At 40.0% G+C, this 19,394-nt stretch overlaps 1 protein-coding gene across 2 annotated transcripts; it reads left to right on the top strand.

Moving 5' to 3' along the window:
• The first annotated feature begins 11,353 nt into the window (after nucleotides 1–11,353).
• Nucleotides 11,354–18,460, top strand: LOC112056012 (uncharacterized). Of its 2 annotated transcripts, XM_052887087.1 has the most exons (5): nucleotides 11,354–11,606; nucleotides 11,888–12,064; nucleotides 12,730–15,298; nucleotides 16,203–16,274; nucleotides 17,155–18,460. In XM_052887087.1, exons 3-5 carry the CDS (start codon nucleotides 15,200–15,202, stop codon nucleotides 17,320–17,322), a joined length of 339 nt encoding a protein of 112 aa, XP_052743047.1. In that variant the 5' UTR covers nucleotides 11,354–11,606; nucleotides 11,888–12,064; nucleotides 12,730–15,199; the 3' UTR covers nucleotides 17,323–18,460. The 2 variants fall into 2 exon arrangements, with proteins under 2 accessions (XP_052743047.1, XP_052743046.1); XM_052887086.1 differs by lacking the exons at nucleotides 11,354–11,606; nucleotides 11,888–12,064 and having other exon boundaries at nucleotides 15,228–15,298; nucleotides 16,203–18,460.
• The last annotated feature ends 934 nt before the right edge of the window (nucleotides 18,461–19,394 follow it).

Raw genomic sequence — 19,394 nt, 5'->3', positions numbered from 1 at the left:
CTACTTATTTCATTCCCCCCCTCCCGGACCCCGGGAGCAGTATGTTTGTTTGTGTTTTTGTATTAGTATGGAGTTTTCCAGATTTAACCCGATTATTGTAAATATATTTTAGTGTACGTAAGTATCTACGTAAGGGAGTGACACTGCTTGTTTTTCTTGGATCTCTACTTACATTTCACACATTTTTCATTTAAAAAATCCCAGGTTGGTAGCAAGTGTGTATCTCAGCCGGTCGTACATCGTCGGCCGCAGAACACTTTGTAACACAAATTGCGGCTGATGTAAGTGTGTACAAGTGTAAAGTGTACAATGGCGGCGGATTCACTTGTTTGTCTCACTCAATGGAATGGCTTATGTTTTAATTTGCGTTCAAAGTCGGGCGGCTTCGCGGGAATATGATTTCTGATTTGGTTCAATGTTCTCATTTAACTTTGGTGCGGATTGGGGTGACACCAATTGCTTGATCATTTTGATAAACAGCTACTTCAGATGTTCAATTACTGGACATTTTGTTTTTTATTTTATTCCGAGTTAAATTGGATCCTTTTTCAAGGTTGTGCCAAATATGGCATAGTTGTGTTCTGATGCGTTAAGGTGTTAAGTGTGGCACATTTTTTTCAATAAATTATTTTTTTTTCTTTCTTTCAATAACTTTTATATTGGTACAGTTGGAAAGTGAAGCCTCCTTAAGTCTTTGGTCTTTGGTAGACCAAAAACATAATAATTGATTACCGTACTCACATATTTCTCCTCCTTGCGTCATATTCCTCATTAGTTCATTACTCAAGCTTGCTTCTTGACGATGTCTACCATGTGGCTCGGCTTGTCGCGACGTGCAGAGCCTCGTGTACCTTAGTGTCGAGAGGGGCGCGGCTTTGGTCTGACCAACGCATCGGGATACGTCCTCGAGGTCTCTTTCCTTCCACTTTGCCAGTAATCACTAGTTTCTCTAAGTTATCTTCTTCTCTCCTGGCAATGTTGTCGAAGAACTTACATATTATTGCCTATTGTGGCAGGAGCATACACTGACAAAGATTTAGCTGAGAAAATGTCTGGCTATCGCAAGCTCTCGTTTTATATGGATGTTTACGTTATTGTTATTCATTTCACCCCAAGGACGCCCTAATTAATTATGGTCCATGCGACATATACCTCGTGTGCGAGTCGTAAGCAATGCACTGTGCCGTTGATTCCTCACGGTATTGCTCGCTCTGCACCATTCAGTCGTCAGTCGCATTAGAAATTCATTTTTTCAAATCTATTCATCGCTGTAAAGCGCTGCATCGCTTGTGTGTTGCAACTAGAGCGTAATATGTGTTTGTGTGTGTGTATGTGAAGGTTCGCGACCCTGACCTACATATCGGAGCTGTTTTATAAACTCCTACGCTGTGTGTCTATTGTTTATTAAAGAGTTTTTCATTTTACTTTCTTCGTCTTTCTTACAAATTGTATAGCAAATGTTTACCTATAGAAGAGCCGTAGGTACTTCGCAGGGTCTGCAAAGTCGCGACCTACAATCCGCTGACTGGCGCCCGTCAATCTGATTCAAAACTGTCTGAAGAGTTTGTAATATCATCAACAAGCATACCCATAGTAATGCTGCTCAACGATAACTATTAGCATGGTGTTGCGTTGGTACTTCCCAGACGAGTCACCACAATGAGTTCTATTATTAACTATTATTCCTTAAAATAAAAGAACAATAGACATGTGAAGCCTCTAGTTCTTTTATATGACTGGACCGATGTACGTACGATATCGTGTAGAAACCGAAAGGAGTATGGATTTCATCCTACTCCTAACAAGTTAGCCCGCTTCCAACTAGGATTGCATGATCACTTATCATCAGGTGAGATTGTAGTTAAGGGTTAACTAGTAAAGAATAAAAAAATAAACCTCCCGGCCTTCGATATTATTCATTAATCAACTTCTGCTTCTAATTTTCCTTCACACCATTTAAGTTCACCATAATCAGTCATGACATCAGCCGATGGTCGTCCACTGCACGACGTAGGCCTTTTGAAAGGACTTTCAAGCACTCCAATTGTGAGCCATCTGCTGGCATACTCAATAATATCAATCTATCAAGTTGCATCGTCTACAAGTCGTTTAACACTCCCAGTACACGGAGCGTCACGTCGTAAGAGTGAGATTATAAATGGATGCGCTATCCTTCCCGCTAAATGCATTCAATTTATTCACGCGACATTCGAACGCGTTGCATTTTAAACTCATAGCTAATTAACTTAAAGTCGGTTTCTTATAAAGCATTAAGTCTATTCACGCGCACATTAACACTCATTCTAATTTCAACTTTAATCAGATTTAATCAAGATTGGTTTCAGAATGTCGTTGAATTTTTTCATGCGATTTTCACGTTTAGTTTAATTTAAACTTTATCATGATTGTATTACGGGTGGTATCAGCTAGGCAGTGATGTAATGTCACGTGGAACAGCGGGTCACGTCTATAAGCGAGTGCGGAATGAATTCTCGAAGTATTTGTATTGCAGTTAAATTGAACGGCAAGTTTTATGGCGAGCCGCTGATAACAATGCGCCTCACTTCTGTACTATTCTTGGCTTCTATTATTGCATTTTATGTTATTGAATAAAAGGTAAGAGATAGTTGGAAAAAGGTTTATCTATACTAATATTATAAAGAGGTAAAGTTTGTAAGTTTGTAAGTTTGTAAGTTTGTAACAATTTTTTGAAATGGGGTAATCTTCGGAACTACTGGTCCGATTTTAAAAATTCTTTCACCAGTAGAATGCTACGTTATCGGGGAGTGCTATAGGCTATATTTTATATTTCTATCATACATAACTACTGAGTTATCGCGGGTTTTCTCTTACAGTTCGGACCGAAAAACTTAGTTATTCGCATGCGCTGCCTCAACCATTGCGTATAACATAAATAAATGTATGGAGGCTTTTTGAACCTTTAAAAGTTCTACAAAAAAGTCCGCGACACCATATATCTATCTTTTATATTTTAGCAGATATAGTACCTTTAGTACTTTAATAAATTATTTAAATTTTAAATTAAGGTTTACGTCATTATTTACACAACTAAACTTAAATCCTTATCAAAATAAATTATTTAATAATCACAAGGATATTATAGAGATAAGATTTGCTCTTTACAGTATGTTAATTAGTTATATAGTTTCGGAGATACTACAAAATTTCTGAAAGTCGCAGAAATGCCGCTATATGACGCCCCGCGGTTTCAATTACGTGGTTCCCGTTCCCGTGCGAATATGAGAACCAAACATAGCCTATGACATTCGCAAATAATGTAGCTTTCTATTGGTAAAAGAATTTTCCAAATCGGTCCAGTAGATCCAGAGATTACCCCCGACAACCACACAAACTTTACCTCTTTATAGTATTAGCATAGAAGTCGCTTGGGAAATTATAGTCTTTTGGTCATTGCACCACGCACAAAAGGCTGGACCAATTTTGCTGAGGGTAGGGATAGGATAGGGGTAGGGAAGGGGTAGGATAGAGGTAGGGTAGGGGTAATTTAGGGAAAGTATAGGGTAGGGTAGGGTACGGTAGGGTACGGATAAGGTAGGGGTAGTGTAGGGTAGGGGCAAGGTAAAGGTAGGGGAGGATATGGAACGTATAGGGTAGGGGAGGAGTAGGATAGGGGTAGGGTACGGGTAGGGTACGAGTAGGGTAGGGTTAGGGTAGGGGTAAGGTAGGGTTAGGGTAGGGGTAGGGTAGGGGCAGATTAGGGGTAGAGTAGGGTAGGGTATGGATAGGTTACGGGTAGGGTTATTGTAGGGGTAAGGTGGGGAGAGGGTAGGGTTAGCGTTAGCGGTAGGGTAGAAGTAAGGTAGGGGTAGGGTAGGGTAGGATTGGGTAGGTTTACGAGCAGGGTAAGGTAAAGGTAGAGAAGTTTACATCAATTTTTACGCGAACGAAGTCGCGGGCGTCCGCTAGTAGTTTATACATAAAGTTTTATTTATTGTGTATCCCGCTGGTTCACTTAGACTATAGATGCTGTGACAGTTCGTTTTACTCCTGAAAGTTAGCCGCGATTCACGATAATACGTATTATGAACGTCATAAGGCAACTGTACCCATGCAATCTGAAAACACTTTAACCCTGGCCTCGCTCGGTGTCTGTCTTTTATACCCTTACACAAACGGTATGTGACAATCTGGCGGATGTTAACATGGCTACGTATTTGTCACGTGATGCATCCGGCGACTATCTTTGAATTCTAATAACTCTTTGGAATGGACTGCATCCATAGACTCTTTGTTTACTTATTAATCTATGACTGCCTTCTACAGTCTATATACTTGTATATTTCATTTAAACTGAAAGGGTAACGAGGAAAACATGTTTTTCGAAATATGACTGCTAAACGACATAATGCTGAAAATATGCAAATAGTTTTGTACACGTATGCTGATTTTGCTTTAAGAGTGAGTCTTGGCTCTAAGGAGCCTAACCCTGCAGCGGGCCATCAAAGTGCACTGCCAACGACAATGTTGATGAAGTTGGCAGTTGGTCTGTACAGTAACGATTTGATGCTTTCAATTAATAATTATCAGTGCATAACTATAAACGCCGCGGTTTAAAAAAATCTTCAGTATTGCGCAAATAACATTGCATGAAATAAGAGACTTATCTTCAATATGAAAATAATATGATTTAAAAATTTTAATTTTGATTAATAATTATAATTAATTGTCATAATTTTATGATGCATTTCCCTAAAATAAGTAAACTATGAATTAGAAATAAATCGAAATCTGGATTCGGATCCACGTCCACCTAAAATGCGCCACTGCGTAAAAGCCAAACCACTAAATGACATTTTCAATGGCAACCGTCTTTCCCTCAAAAAACAATAAAAGAATGTCAGTAAGGGTTGTCGTTCCGCCGCACAATGGCGACTGTTATCTCGGCGCGCCCGCGAGCGCATTTACATAACGCCGCTACGCACAGACAAATACTTTATTATTCACCATTACACTAAATTCTTATCAGAAAACCTAAACACACGACCTTAGCAAATTTTCTTACTGAATACGTAAATGTGAGCGCGAGCGAATTGCAACTGTACTACCAAACAGATAGAGTTCATTTTTGTTTGCGCAGTAAAACCGTTACAATATTTGAACGGATCCCATGAAACGGCGAAATCGAGGCCGAGGAGTCGTTTTAAACCGCTGTTTTGGATTCAAAAATACAGAACATTGATGACGTAATGTTTTTGTTGTTTTGATAATGATCAGGATCGCCTTCACGTGCTCTTCGAAGCACGGGCGTGATATAACTAGAGTTGCCAACATTTTTTTTTTAATATAGTATATTACAGATTTAAATAAAGTATTTTTATGGATTAAGCAAAATGACGATGATAATTATATATTTGTTGCCTATTTATTTTTGTGTAAACTATAATTATTGGCAATTAGCATCTTTGGTATCTTTCAAAAACTTTTTGTCTATAATATTTTATAGACAAAAAGTTTTGTGGCATGTGTTTGTGGTTTTTCGTTTAATTTTAAAATTAATGAAAACCAACAATAATATAGACACTTTCATACTACCTGCACACTATTTCTGTTGTCGAAAATTAATGTAAGAAATATAGTATTTTTGCGTTCTAGGTATATATTTCTTCAATTGTGAACAGTACGCAGACCTAAAATATAGTACACTACTATATATTATAGTACGGTTGGAACCCTAGCGTTCCAGTACGATGTCGTATAGAACCTGAAAGGTGTGCGGATTTTCACCCTACTTTTAACAAGTTAGCCCGCTTCCATCTTACTTTGCTAAATAGGTGAGGTTATAGTGAAGGGCTAATTTGTAAGGAATAAAAAACGTTTTGAACATCATTGCAAGCGTTCGCTAGTAAGTATTTTAGCGGACTCAAGGGTGATTACAAAAATAAGAAAACTACTAATGTCGAACAAAGGTTATGATACACAACATTTGTCAGGACAACTTAATTAACAAATCAAACTGTAACCAAAATAAGACCCTAGAATGGCAGAGAATGACCTAGAGTGAAGTCACATACTTGTGAACGATGTGTGTAGGGTTAAAGGATCCCTTGACTGATATCAAACACTCCCCTTTTCCACTCAAGTCACTCTCCCCGCCTATCCCAAGTAACCCATAAAGAATTACACAACAAGAGATGTGGACGGTTCGAACGCCACGAGTGCACTGAAACCAACACAAGATAGAGCGACGTCATATCCGTGACAGACTACTATTTCTTACACTATTTATTAAAGCATGTAAATATTTCTTACACTATTTATTAAAGCATGTAAATTTAAAAGCGGCCTGCGCGGCGATAACAAGTATAAAGTTCGCTATTAAGTAAGATAAAAAGCAGATATCTTACATCCATCTCTTTGCCTACACAACACTAATCCCTTTCCTCAATCCATCAAATTATCTTAATTATACACGCAATATTAGTTCCTTTCCGCCAAGATATAAAGTTTCAATTAGTTTGCGACGAATTTGACAACCGCCTGCCGAGCGAGGGTACTTTGATAATGAGATGATAAAGTTCAATTAACGTTATTAGCTAATTAAGGGGGGAGGGCATTATTAATTAAAGACTACTTTTGTGTTCGTAGCGACCTGCTGGCGAACTGACTTGCGAAACACCGAGCTTCGTACAGCTCAGCGCTGGGTAGTGCAAGAATGCCTTACCCATGTTAAATATCAAACGAACAACTGCTTTAATTTTCTGACGGCGACTGAGTTACGTACGAACAGCCTTATCTGAACCTGATTTAAAAGAGACAAATCTTTAGATAAAACCAAACTGGAATTTGAAATCATAATTGCGTCAAAAAAGGCGTAAGAAATTTTTTCTAAGATACATTAAAAAAAATTGCTATTCAGTGTAAAGCTACTAAATGTCACCCTTACCTCAGTCCCACAGCTGGGCCCTCCCCCCCTAACTAGACTTCTCACCTGGAGGAGGGAGAGTCACGTTCAGTCGCGAAGCCATTTTTTCTGCACCATTCGTTCTGATAAAGTCTCCTCATTATATAAAATAGCGCTGTTTGTTCCGCCTGTTGCCGTCTCTTTCTTTCGCATAACAATTAATAAAAGCGCAAATGAGAGGTATGAATGTCTTTCAAAATAAATTAATGGCGATTTTTGTTATCGCAGCGCGGAATGGAGTCCGCGGAGAAAAATTATATTTAAACGAGTTGCGAGCATTGCCGACTTGTAAGAAAAAGTATTTTAAAACTAAAATACTTCCGCCTATTACTTCAGAAATACTATGGGTGCTGAAGTACACGGGGTCTTAAGTTCGATGCCTACTGTTGTACTCATACAAACTAGTACTATACAACTTTGCTTAAATCGTGAAAATTAATATGGAAAAATGAAAACAATTTTTCATATCATGGCCATCGTTATTGCTCTAATGCGGGTTGGCTCACCTTAACCGGTGGCTTATCTTACTCTCCGAAGCACGGATAGTAATACCAACAAGTTCCCCACACTGGGCTAAGAGTTTTTGCGGAAAATATATCAGAAGAGAAAAGCTCAGTAGGTAATTCACAACACTACCCAGGAGCACATGGTACGAAGGCACAGGCCAAACACTGGAGCGACGAGGCCGGCTGGCGTCGCACTGCTCTGCTTAGGTGGTCGGCAGAAACAATGGGAACGTAACACCAACGCCTCCTTAACTCAACCCAATAGCCAAGCGTCGTAGGGTCCGCAATAAATATCAGATCCGATACAACTGTCTTGGTAAGTAATAGTGATGCTGTTCAGGACCCCCCTCCCCCTCCCGGCCCTGTATTGTAAAGTATTGGGAGCGGCGCTGATCCCCACTTTACATTTGTCATGATTTGGCGGAAACATCGGCTCTCGTGTAAACGAGTTTTGTTGCTCAACCAACAGGATAAAGCTTCTACATCAACATCGACAGCCTGCTTCTCTCGCTGTGGAATAAAAATATATTAATAATAAATAGCAGGCGATCGCGAAAGTTCATTATATATAAGAAATAATTTGTTTTTTTTGCTTTTTTCCGCGAAATATTGACGAATTTTCAAGCGATTCGACAGATTATCCTCTACGTTTTTTGTAATGTACATTGCACAGTCAACGTTATCTGAGGACGAGGTTTCAGTGTGAAATGTACGTACAGAAGTTACTGCCAGCTCTAGGTGACGTTGCTTGAATTCGTCGGATATATTGGTCAATGCAGCAATGCTGAAATAGCCTATAACATAGTTAAAGAATTGCTTATGGCATCTCGTCTAGGGAGGGCACAAATCAAGGCGGGCGCATCTCAAAATCCGGGGGTTTCAATTTATCACAACTTTTTAAAATTACTTCTTTGTAGTTCACTTAAAGACACTCAGGGGAAAATTGCTTAGGACGTCCAGTTGTCTTAATCCGGCACTGTGTTTGACTGCAGACATAAGCATGGCGGTAGTAGGTAGGTAATCCTCAGTAGATGAGCTCTACTAATTATTTATTTATAAGAAACTAAAGCTAACTTATCCTAATAGTTATACAAATCATGTTCACGTTAGAGTGGTGTCAAAAATCCAATCCAAAATTTTTGACACCACTCAAATTCCTTAACCCTACATCCTTCCTTCCTTGAGGAGTGTTGATCGATCAACACTCCCCTTCTCCGCTCGTGTCGTTCTCCACACGAATTTGGTAAGATCCCATTAGAGCAGCTTTGGATACTCATTTTAATATAGAACTTGCTGCAGTTCTAGAGAGGCCAAGATCTGCAAGTTATACAGAGATTATGCTGGTAATCCTCTCGCACCTACTTCTACGGCGTACAGACGAACTACATAGCCATTTTTAGTTAGTTCATTTGTGACATCATAATATTTATCCATTTTTACACTGTGGTCCTTCAGAATGTTAGTCTCCCACGGCACAGTAAGCTCAACTAGTACTGTAAGTTAATCAACTGACCTAAACACGAATAGTAACTAATTTTGACGCATCCAAAGTGTTGCTAACTGCGTGCTACTCAACATGCACGGCGTGTCTGACCTGACGGTGGCTGCGGACAAGAGGAGAGAAGGACGCGGGGCGGGGGACGCGGGGCGAGGGACGCGGGACGCGGGGCGGGTAATTAAACGCGTGCCCGCTTAGCTCGTGTTGCGCTGCTAAACTCCAGATAATACTTTATTTGGCCCACTTACACACTTTGTTTTTTGTTCTTACTTAAACTTTCCTTTCGCGAAGTTACAGCAGAGTTGCCCTTTTTAACCGACTTACGGAAACTGCGGAACGGGAAAATACTTTATTCTCATTTATTTTTGGTTCACTGCTGGACTTGGCATTTTGTAGGGCCTTACGGACACCACGGTACACTTAGCATTCCCTTGAACTCTCTCTCTTCTGATGTCATCGATCCATTAAAGGGTCCATCAACACTGTGCTCTCTGATTGAAGTCACCATTTTAACACGTAGGACCCTAAGGCCATGTTGAATTAATGATCAAGTATTTGTCCCGCGTAGAACAGTTCAAAAGTCGAGCGGCATTGCGCGTGTGTAACGCATGTTCAATCGAACAGATGTATATCCTCGCTTTACTTTAAACGCACATACGTTTAAAACGCGTAACAAACTGTGACGCGCGTTTTGAACTCATCCACGACGTTTCGAGTCGACGTGGAACCGCGCAGTGCGTTGTCTCACATGAGAACGACACGAGCGATAATTTTGGTTCATCGATGCAGTGGTGCCCAGCGAGCAGCTATGTGATTTGTTGTTGTCCTCGTTTCTGACTGGATTTTGGTTACAACAGAAACAAAAACCTAAATGTAATTTAGTCACGAATGGAACTTGAGATCTCACTCTTCATCCAGACTTAGTAGTAGTTGGGTTGCGCCTCGGATCATTAACGAAACATACACATGAATAACAAGGATCCTAACCGGCCGAATCGTTTAACATTCTCTGTCCGTAGTCAATAAGCCACTCACGGCTGGGGCGGGCGCGGGTAGAGGGCAACAAAAACGAAACAAATCTCCATAAGTATCCCCTAGTACGATGTCAGGTATCGATACAAATAACAGAGTATTGAATACATAGCTCGAAGAACCGTTGTATGTCAGTATCAGTATATATACACAGCGTCGTAACTCGTATAGTCCGCTACTGGGAACACAACATCCAGCTACGCTTAGAGCAGCTGGTGATGGTGAATCCCTGATACAGATCTGGTAGTTTGGATGACACTGGTAACTGACACGTAATAACCTAATAGACTTAACAAACATACTCGTATATGCTAGGGCACACCGATAAGTTGAGAACCATCAGCTAAAGACAGAGCAACACAACGCTGAGCGTGGAATGATAACGTCCTTCAAAGTGGGGCACTTTGAAGGATAGTAATGGAAGTTTAATAAGTATAACAATAAGATATTAATTTTATCTAACAGTATCATGAATGTGTATACACGATAACTAAAGATGATACAGAGTCGCACTAGAGCACATGGCGCGGATCAGTATGGATTAGCAGCATAATGAGGTGCGAACTACCTCCCAGGTGTCCGTCCCTGCGGGTGGAATACATACATGTAACGGTGTAGTTCACGCGCTCATTACAAAGCCCTTGTGTAGGGCTCCAGATAGACGTAACATTTGCGGTAATTACAAAGATGATGAAAAAACTTAGCTCTTGATTGCGTTTACTAAGTACTTGTTATTTACCTATCTTCTATACATAAATATACTATCTATAATTCTATACTAATAAACTTAGGGGTACGGTACGTGTACAGTGGGTGTAGGGTAGAGAGTAGTAGGCAAGGGTAGCTCTTCGGTAGCGGAAGGGTATTTGTAGAGTGGGAGTAGGGTAGGGTAGGGTAGGGTAGGTGTAGGATGCGAGTAGAATAGGATAGGGGCAGAGAATATATTAAACATGCAAAAATGTTAAAATAAGGGGGTGAAATTAAAGGGGTTGAAAGTTTACATCGAGTTTTTTTTATAAGTTAGCCCTTGACTACAAACTCACCTGATGATGCAATCTAAGATGGAACTTGTGAGGAGGAGGATGAAAATCCGCACTCTTTTTTTGAGTTTCATGAGGTCACGTGGCGAGAATCCGCTAGTAGGTTTTTAATAAAATTAGAATATGGCGAAAGCCCTAAAAACATGAACAGAAGCTGTTAATTACCTTTAATTTGTTCCTTTATTTCTACATAATTAAGAATTTGTTGAGCAGAAGAAAATATTTTTCTCCCTGAATTTTGCTTTGTTTTGTGGGGAATTAAGACAATGGATTGGCAACTCTTGAGCTCAATGCTCAATGTCTTGAGCTCAATGTCAGTTGTCATTGTCAAATTTTGACATTATATCAAAACGAACCAAATCAAAACAAAACGATCTTTTCTGTCAATTGTTTGAACTTATGTTAATGAATTCATAAAAAATAATAACTTGTGATTTCTAATCGTGTTCGTGTGTTATAATTAAGGCCCATCAGAAATAATTGCCTATGTTATTCTAATTGATAAGGCAAACGTACGATGGATTCAACTACTGACTATGACGATAAGATCGGTGAAGATTATGCATTGGAAGCTGCACATTTATTAGGTGAGGTCTTCACACAGGATTCACACTGCATTGTCCTTTTAATCACGGAATTAATACAGCGTCAGCTTCAGTGTTTTCTATGTCATGTGTATCTAATAAATATGTTGTCCATAAGACTATTATTCATAACACGACGTTAATACTGCGAATAACGTAAGGATGTATAAGTTTAGACGTATACCTGCTTACCTACATTAAAAAACATGCAGGATATTGCTGTGTGAATGAAAGTCTAAGAGATTTTATATATTTAAAGTATTTATGCCATTTTTTTTCTATAGGAAATATTTGTACGACTACTAAAAACGTAGTTACGCTGCATAAACAGTTGTTGGACATTAATTTGTCCATTGATGCATATATAGCAGAGAGTGAGAGTAGGCTGAGAGAGCTGCGCATGAGTTTAGCTCGTCAAGCGGAAAGCTCACATCAAGTTGTGGAAATCTTTAGTGATAAATGTAAGTGCCATAGATCTTGGAATTTAAACTATAGTGAGTGTTATTCATACTAAGTTATTATGAACCATAGTATGACTGATACTCCGTATCATGTGAGTTTTAGCTGTGTTTCATAATAAATGAATGTGTCATTTATCAATACAAAATATGATTAAAGTTAGTATGAATATCTTCCTTTTGCAAGTATGAGTTACAAAAAATCTGTTTGGTTTCTTATAGACATACATATTTTTAACAGCCGGTAATAAATACTATAATTTCCATTTATCAGCCTATGTGGCTTCAGATCATGAGGGTCCTGGGTTTGAACCTTGGCTCGGGTTTTATAGTACTGAGGCATTTTATAGTACTTTCTTACTTTCATGAAATTATCGGTCATTATCATTAATATCTGATAGTGCTTATTAAGTGAAGAAAACAACTACAACTTATCACAAAGTGGCTCATTAGGGCTGGTTTCAGTTTCACCAATTTCTGATAAGTGTAGCTTATTGTCTTTGTCTTATCTTTAAGTGACAAACTTAAAGTAAGAAAGTTACAAAACTTATGTGTACACTTAAAAAGCAACATTTATCAAAAGGCGGTGAAACCGTCCCTAGGTAACAGCTAGGCTTGACTAACAATGTACAATAAATAATAATGATTTGCTATGTTTTAATTTCCAGAATATTAAGCAAACTTATACCTATGAAAAGAATGCCATAGAACCATACCAATGAAATTAGGAAGACCAACAACTCATAAACACAGTTCATACAACAGTGGGCCAGAAACATTGTGGTATGGTATAAAGGATGTCAAAGACTGTTAAAATCAATACCTGATGTTGTTTTTATCAGATATTGGAATATCTTGTTTCTGTAAAATGAAATAAAAAGAAATTAAAGGAAATAAATAAATTTAATTTAATTTATTGCTTTTATAATTGTTACAATAACTGACAGGGTTGATATACCCCCTACCAGGTGGACTGACAACTTCAAGCGAGCCGCAGGATGCAGTCTTCTTAGGATTGTGATATTTGTAAGTCCTTTGAACTATTACAATAATTTCCAGCTAGGCAATGTGCCTATTTAAAATGGTCATATTTAAAGTTGTAATATATAAGTGAAATCTATACTTATAATAAATCTGTAGAGAGGTCAATTCTGTACATGAAATATATTTCCAAAATAACTCTCAGGGGGTGATTAGTGATCGATACTGATGCCAAAAATGCAATCAGTAAAATTTTTGTCTGTCTGTCTGTCTGTCTGTCTGTCTGTCTGTATGTTCTTTATAGAAACAAAAACTACTGGACGGATTTTAACGAAACTTGGTACAATTATTCAACATACTCCTGGGCAGGTTATAGTATACTTTTCATAACGCTACGATCAATAGGAGCAGAGCAGTGAAGAGAAATGTTGAGAAAACGGGAGAAGTTACTCAATTTTTTTAGCTTCCGTCGCGTGTACAGCTTTAATGGTTAAAGATACATAGAAATCATGTATGACGGAAATGTTCTCCTTAAAATTATCTATAAAAACACAACAGCATATATATGTCGATCTTTTATGGTTGACTCACAATAACACGCGTAACTCCCGATAGCTTAGCAGTTCGGAGCTTTCTAATTATATCTGTCTACTCTTATGTTTATAACACTCATCACTCATCCCTAGCTAAAAAAGTTAACATTATTACCTATTCAATAAAAAAAGAATCATAAAAATCGGTAAAGAAACACCAAAGTTATACAAGAAATACGCTAAGCCATCGCGCGTGAATACTAATTCATGCTATATGGATTATTTTTGTGTAACGGTTGCCGCGCTCGATGCGACTCGCGGGGGGTATAAAGAATAAAGAATAAAAATAATAAATAAAGAAGGTAGGGTAGGGTAGGGGTAGGGTAGGGGTATGGTAGGGGTAGGGCAAGGGTAGGGTAGGGTAGGGGTAGGGTAGTGTTAGGGTAGGGGTAGGGTTGAGATAGGGTAGGGTAGAGGTAGGGTAGGGTAGGATAGGGGTAGTTGAAAGTTTACAACGACTTTCACGCGGACGAAGTCGCGGGCGTCCGCTAGTAATTAAATAAAGAAGTAAATTAAACCAACCTCCGTGTAATTGTCTGTTAGTTGTAGATAGATAGATTGGCAACTACAAAAAATACTTTGCATATTTTAGCTTCAGTTTTTTTTGAAAGTCAAATTTAGATAATGATTGAGAGGACATAGGCCTCTTGTAAACTTCCAGACACCACAGACTCAAGCTGTCAGCGTCCATCAGCTCTGCACCCTGGTTGATGTTCTCTGCCCAACTAGTGGGAGGTCTACCAACATTGCGCTGTCCAAACCATATGGGCCAATGAGGCAGAGATATTGTTAATTATAATATTCCTTTAAATACTGATTATCAGCCTCGATGATGCAGCGGTTAGCCTGCATGGCTTGGAATCACGAGGTTTTGGCTTATAAGTCTGCTTCCCCAATGGTTGTGTAGTTTTAAACTCATTTCTATGTAGGTATTTAGGTGTTCTGAAAACTCAAAGCATACTCAAAAAAGTCCAGTTATCAAGTTATTTTATAAAGGAAAACGAAAACTTTATTTTATAAAGGGATATTTTGTGGGCTAACATGAACCATTGATTATGTTCTTCAAAAAAAAAGCCTTGGACATAAAATTTCATCACAATCGGTTCATTCAGTTTTAAACTAAAAGGGTTTGTTTGCTAACGTTTTCAATCTAATATATAAAATTATCGTGTCACAGATTTGTTGCCATACTCCTCCGAAACGGCTTGAACGATTTTGATGAAATTTTTTGTGCTTATTCAGTATCTATGAGAATAGGCCAACATCTATTTTTATACGCCTAATTGTTATTCGAATCGTCCGTGGGTAGGGGTAGTTGAAAGTTTACATCGAGTTTCACGCGGACGAAGTCGCTTGCGTCCGCTAGTAACTCAATAAAAATCAGTTAAGTATATGTTCACACCACGTCAAACTTGTAATTTTTTTAATGTTAATATTGTGGGTTAGTATAGTTGATAGGTAAGCCTGAGCCAGAGTGTATGGAACCACTTTAGTCGAGTCTTCAGTAAATACAACAGGTATAAAAGTGGCGGCAAAATAATTGGCGAAGTTTATAGCGCGTGTAATGAAGTGGCGGGTGCTGTGCGGGGCGCGGGGGGCGGCTAGTGTAGTGGCCGTAGCGATGTTCGCTGCGCTGCTGTGTGTCGCTGCTCTCGCGGGTCTAGTGAGTACTTACTGTCTATGTTATTTACATTTTTACCGACTCGAGGACGAGGAGGTTATTGATCGGGGTGTTTATATCGTTCTAATTCATACGGTTAGGATGTTTTGAATTTTCTCAGACTACTGATTCGATTTGGACCAAAGATTTTATACTATTAGATATGTCACTAGCGCGTCCAACTTTGTTAGTATAACGCATAATCATTACGAGCCCATACAGAGCCAGGCCCTCATTGAAGATACGATTTAGAACTTCATACTTCTCAAATAAAACTCGGACGGGCATTTGTCTCTTTTAACGATCAATATCAGACGTTACCACTAATTATCGAGAACGATGCGATATCTGAGGTACGGAAGTCAACATCACTAAGATTTTGACGTCCTCCGTAGCGCAGTGGTATGCGCGGTGAATTTACAAGACAGAGGTCCTGGGTTCGATCCCCGACTGGACCAATTGAAGTTTGGTTGAGGATTCAATTATTCTTAATTGATCCAGGTGTGGCTGGTGGGAGGCTTCGGCCGTGGCTAGTTACCACCCTACCGGCAAAGACGTACCGCCAAGCGATTTAGCGTTCCGGCACGATGTCGTGTAGAAACCGAAAGGGGTGTGGATGTTCATCGTCCTTCTAACAAGTTAGTCCGGCTCCATCTTAGATGGCATCATCACTTACCATCAGAAGATGGTAGTCAAGGGCTAACTTGTAAAGAATAAAAAAATACTATACTACCCTAGATAATCGAGATTGCAACATCAGAAACGCTGCTAAATTTCCCGTCGACTTTTGATGGGTTTTCCAACCTCTTCCACGGTGCAAAAAATAACTATGTCGAAACCTCGGGTGACGTCGTCTACTATAGCACCTGTTTGTATTCAACACAAAGTAACAGATACAATGTCGCAGGAGTGCACGCACATATTCTCACTGGAGAAGGACTTCAGCCGGTTGTCTGACGACGCGGAGCTCGCCAAACACGTAACTATTGCAGCGGAATCTCTTGCTCTGTTATTCTCACACGATACAGAACTTACACAAAGCGCTAAACCTATCGCTATATGTCTATTATACCTTTGACCCATCGACTTAGAATAAGGCTCGCGCGACCGCGTTCTTTAACCATTGTATATCAAGCTATTGACAACTGAATTCACAGAAGGTAACAACAACCAACTGAGTTCACCTAATTCGATTTGCCTAAGAAAATCAGCAACAACTTGCTCATTTTGTACAAGACATAAATGTTATCTACTTCTTCTCTTGTAAAAAATAAAATACAATCTTGTATGCAGAAAAAAGCAGATCCCACTGCTTCCATCCAGCTTAGTCACCATCGAAATTTGAAATCGTCAATTTTACCGTAGTACCCTCCTCTACTTAACAAACGGTTTTACTCTAAGACTAGTGGCACGATGTCGATTTTGTGTGCAAGACAATGAATCGAAATCGAATCGCATTTAAGTTATTCAGATAGATAATTGATAAGTAGGTAGACATGTTAGGTACATTTGCGTTTTTTTTTCTTTTTAAGCAACTCGCAAAGGAAAGTTAATGTTGCAGTTGTAATTTCTGTGTTGGATGCGTATTGTTATTTAGTTATACTATTCAGAACCTTCTCTGCGTTGCGTTTGTACCGTAAAATGAAAAATTCGTGTGATGCGATGAGTCCGGCACGTACAATGCGAATAGATAGAATAGGATTGTGCATTGGTAAAGCTCTTTCAGTTATTACACAAAGGCGTCGTCTGACGGCTTGCCACTGTATCTAAAGCCGAACGGACTTCAAACGGTTTTGATGTTTATCTGCTTGCTCTTGAGATGAGTAACATCTGCGAGACATACCGGTGGTATGCCGCAGGTGCAGGAGGTGCTGAGCCGGCTGCGGACCTTCAAGGTGGCAGTGCATCCCCGCATCCGCCTGTTCTACCGCCTGCTGCGGCGCGCGGTGGCGCGGTACGACCGCCGCACCGCCGCCTCGCTCTACAACCCCAACACCTACCGCCGGCAGCGCAACACGCAACTGTAGTAGAGAACTACATCCGCCTGTTCTACCGCCTGCTCCGCCTCGCTCTACAACCCCAACACCTACCGCCGGCAGCGCAACACGCAACTGTAGTAGACAACTACATCCGCCTGTTCTACCGCCTGCTCCGCCTCGCTCTACAACCCCAACACCTACCGCCGGCAGCGCAACACGCAACTGTAGTAGACAACTACATCCGCCTGTTCTACCGCCTGCTCCGCCTCGCTCTACAACCCCAACACCTACCGCCGGCAGCGCAACACGCAACTGTAGTAGACAACTACATCCGCCTGTTCTACCGCCACCGAGTTGGTAATCATGGAAACAAGTATCTAAACGGGGCTTTCGTATTTGTGCGAGTTATTCGCCGAAGTATTTGCCGAGTATCTAAACTAACCACCTATAAATATCAATGCAATATTACTTGGTTCTTTTATTTTATGACAAGTCCTTGACTGATATCTCACCTGAAGTTACGAGTATGTGACGATACAGTCATAGCTTTGGTCTCTTGATCCGCGCCGCAGCATCACGCCGCAGAGACCGTCTCTGACGCTGACGTCGATGGAATTACGTTTATGTGTCCGACACCGCACGCCGCACACCCAGCGTTGTGCGGTACGATTAAGGGACCATATAGTGATGACAGTGGGCTTGATTGGAAGAGGTAAGTACAAGTTTATTCAAACCTTGTGCTGACTCGTGAATCTATGATTCTACCAATACCACTCTGACGATTTCTAAGTGGCATCGTACCGGAACGCTAACTCTCTTGGCGGTACGTCTTTGCCGTTAGAGTAGTAACCAGCCACGGCCGATGCTCACCACCAGACCAGAGTCCAGACCTCAGTCTTTTTAGAAAATATAAAATCCTAAACTGATGCGAGTTGGAAATCAAACAACCAATCAACCATCTTAGTTATTATTCCAACCAAGCATCTTAGTTATTACTAGACTCTATAAAGAGGCAACAACTCTGATGCGTGGGCGCGATCTCTCGGCTATCATGAACTGTTTACATTGTTATATTAGTTTTAAAATAAAATTCAATTGTAGTACAAAATATTGTTATAATAAAACAAAAGATAAAATATATTAAATTCGTTTTTTTTATTATGAACTAGCGCAGCTTTACCTATCACAACACAAATGTTACAAATGCGTTGCAATAGAGCGACCTTGTCTGTCTGTCTGTCCATCACAGCAGAACAAGCGGCATTAGCTCCCGCGGCTGCACCTTGCACTGCCTACAGAGCTCTCCAGCAATCGCTGCACGGCATTGTAGTCCTTACTCACTCTCAGCTAAGAGCTGTAATCCCATCTTGTTTATTGACAGGAGTTGACACGTACAGTATACCTGCAAATAAAACGATCAATGTAAATTGCGCTCTATTAATATATCAATTTAGATCAACTTTCAGTTGTAAGCCAATTGGCAATCCATCGGGTGTACATTAACAAGGAAGTGCGCTACGTGTTAATTTAAACTTTAATTTATGCATAGAATTGTAGTCGTTATAGTGATAGCGGTAAGGGTGCTAGTTGCGTGTGGAGCGGCGATGGTGGGCGGCTGTACACGTCGCTTGCTAACTCGCATGTCGAATGTCGGGCACGTCATGTCAGAGGACGCATGTGGTGCCGTCAGCCGAGTTACTCAGAGGGTAACTGCCCTCCTGCGCAGGCTGTCGCCTGTTGTTCCTGCGTGCTGTACGATGTGCAGATTGTATAACACTTTGTTTACCTTATTTCATAAAAGAAACAAAACAAGCAAGCAGCATTGCTGTGCTTCACTTGAAAAATGCGTTGAACAAAGGCTTCATTAGCTGTTAATGATAATGACGGTGATCGACGGCTCGACAAGTTCTCCGAGGCACAAATATGTAAATATGAAGGTGTACTTCATATTTACATCTCGAAAAAAACGCTCTATACCTTAGTAGCTGGGCCAGAATTTGAACCCAAGACCTCGTGAGGCAAGCCACAGAGGCGAACCGTGAAACTTACAATTACAAAAACATAAATGTTTTCTCAATGTATTCATTCGCGATGTATCAATTAATATGATATGCATGGAG

The sequence above is a fragment of the Bicyclus anynana genome, chromosome 18, assembly GCF_947172395.1.
Source record: "Bicyclus anynana chromosome 18, ilBicAnyn1.1, whole genome shotgun sequence".
Classification (NCBI taxonomy): Eukaryota; Metazoa; Arthropoda; class Insecta; order Lepidoptera; family Nymphalidae; genus Bicyclus; species Bicyclus anynana.
The sequence above is the reverse complement of the archived record's forward strand: the minus strand, read 5'-3'. Positions and strand labels throughout refer to the sequence as shown.

What these genes read in the sequence shown, in the direction of transcription:
- LOC112056012 (XM_052887086.1), top strand. Translation starts at nt 17,115, where the DNA reads ATGAGTAACATCTGCGAGACATACCGGTGGTATGCCGCAGGTGCAGGA.